Consider the following 2,194-nt stretch of genomic DNA (forward strand, 5'->3'; position numbering starts at 1 on the left):
GCAATATATTGTTGCACTTTGTTGCTTGTGTTGTCACACATGTATGTTGTTAACATACTTGGACGTTCATACAGGATATATACCATAGTTGTTTCACTGTTCTCATTAAAAAAAAAGTATGGTTATATGTTAATACAATAATGCTTTTGTTCTGTTGATGTTTGGTATGGACTGTCAACATATGCAGTTTTTCATATGTACAGTAGCTTGTGCTGACCCGGCCCGCCTGTCAAATTTTAGAAATCAATGTGGCCCCCGAGCCAAAACGTTGGCCCACCCCTGCGCTAGATCCAACTCCACGACCCCACCCATGCTCCGCCGTCCCCAATTTCTTCCACTTGTTTTGCAACATGATCCTGGCTGATCCTTTAACACACGCTACCACCTGCTGGAGAGATTTTAAATGACTTACAATGCAGACAAGACTGATGCTGAGAGACTGTGTCAGACCCTTCTGCACACTATGTCGCCCCCCCCCCAAAAAAAGATGTTTAAATACGTCATGGGTAGGCAGTTGTAGTGGGTTTTTAAGACGTAGTTATACGTCATGGGGATTGAATGAGTTAAAATAGCAATTGGCTTGCAACCAAGTGCTTGGAGTACTCCTTTCACCCAAAATCAGCTGGGATTAAGCTCCAGCAAGCGGTAAAGAAAATGGATGGCTGGACAGATAAAAATGTATGCCAAAATGAAAACATTTGATTTCAGTTTGCAACTTTGCCTTTTAAATGAAAATTTTATTTTTTGCTTTGAACGTGACAATATTACTCCAACTATGTGGCCTGAAAGACATTGAACAATAGACCTGGGACTCATCGAAACATCTATCTGCAGATCTTTCTGATTTTTATTGGAGTAGCCCTGGCCTAGTGTCATCTCTGACCTCTACTCACCTGTGACCTTCTTTTCATCATCATCATAGTTGCTGGAGGTGAGCAGGTGACCAAAAATTAGGGCTGGGACATACATTTTCTCATCTTTGTGCTCCACCACTGGTATTCCTTTCCCATTGTTCCAGATAGAGATGGTGTTGGACTCACTGGTGGAAGTGGATTAGAGGAAAATTAATGAGTACAACAAGTTAGGACAGAATGAAAAATGTCAATGATTTTCAGACAATGTTGTCCAAAACAAACATCTCTCTCCATGAGATAAAAGAAAACGAATGCAACATTGTACTTACGGGTCAATGTTGATCTTAATGGCACTCATGTTTTTATCCCTCTGTTTGTTATCTGCTGCATTGACTGTGGAAGGAAGAATTTCAAAAGGTATGCTATTTAATTGAATTGCAATCAGGGTGTGCTCAGACAGACACAAGTCCACGATGAAAAGATATTTTCTTTCTTCATCTGAGTTTGCATAACAAACAGATTAAGTCAAATTAAGACTTTTTAAAAGAACCCCAGACTGTCATGACATGTTTGTTCTATATAATTCATTTGGATTTTTTTCCAGTTTAAAAAAATTAAAGATGATTCTGATACTTTTTGTAGAAACTTTATTTGCATGTACATCATCATTGCATTTTATGTCGCAATGCATTCTGGAATGTGACATAACATTTTAGTGCTTTATTTTTTTCCTTTTTAGCAGTCACAGCAATCTGTTCAGATGTGGTGAGCTCCTCCATTCTGGCTTTTCAATGGAAAACCAGACTGCGGCAGACACATTGGACAGGCATGTTTCTGCCAAGCTGATGACTGGCATTTAATATTAATTGTTTCCTCCGTTGCGGATTTGGTGGCTGGTGGCCAGTGGTAGTTGCAGGTGCAGAAGAAGAAGCATGGTCCAGTTACGTGCCCAAAATCATCTGTCTGAGCTGAGAACGATGAAGGCTTCAAGTGCGCCTGAGCTAAAATGACGAGAGCACAGCTGCAGGACTTGGGGCAGGTGGACTCTTCCAATCACATCCTGCCACTGCTTTCTTAACTAATTTCCTTTCGGAAAGCTATGGACTCATACCTCGCTTCCTTTATTCCCCTTTGTTTGAAGATTACGTCCCAAAAAAAACAAAAAACACGCAGTGTGGCATTTTGAAGTGGTTTACAATGTTTTGCTTTGCTGAGCAGAGAGCAACAATGTGGGCAGCAACCATATCACCTCATCATCCCAGAATGGATTGCGCATCCGAAAACATGGCGGCCACTGTTTATCAAATTATGTTGTGAACAAACAAGATTTAAAAAACTTT

General features: G+C 40.4%; 1 protein-coding gene across 1 annotated transcript in view; it reads right to left on the reverse strand.

The window, feature by feature from the left end:
* Positions 1–793: 793 nt before the first annotated feature.
* LOC109518650 (DNA topoisomerase 2-beta-like) overlaps positions 794–2,194 on the reverse strand; it is an 11,268-nt gene continuing 9,867 nt past the window's right edge. The window contains exons 3-5 of the mRNA XM_019874656.1: positions 1,655–1,658; positions 1,184–1,352; positions 794–1,039 (exon numbers count right to left, since the gene is read on the reverse strand). Coding sequence (XP_019730215.1) covers positions 886–1,039; positions 1,184–1,352; positions 1,655–1,658 — 327 coding nt within the window. The 3' untranslated portion in view covers positions 794–885. The remainder of the gene's footprint in view (positions 1,040–1,183; positions 1,353–1,654; positions 1,659–2,194) is intronic.

This window comes from Hippocampus comes, unplaced genomic scaffold (assembly GCF_001891065.2).
Source record: "Hippocampus comes isolate QL1 unplaced genomic scaffold, H_comes_QL1_v1.1 scaffold208, whole genome shotgun sequence".
Taxonomy (NCBI): domain Eukaryota; kingdom Metazoa; phylum Chordata; class Actinopteri; order Syngnathiformes; family Syngnathidae; genus Hippocampus; species Hippocampus comes.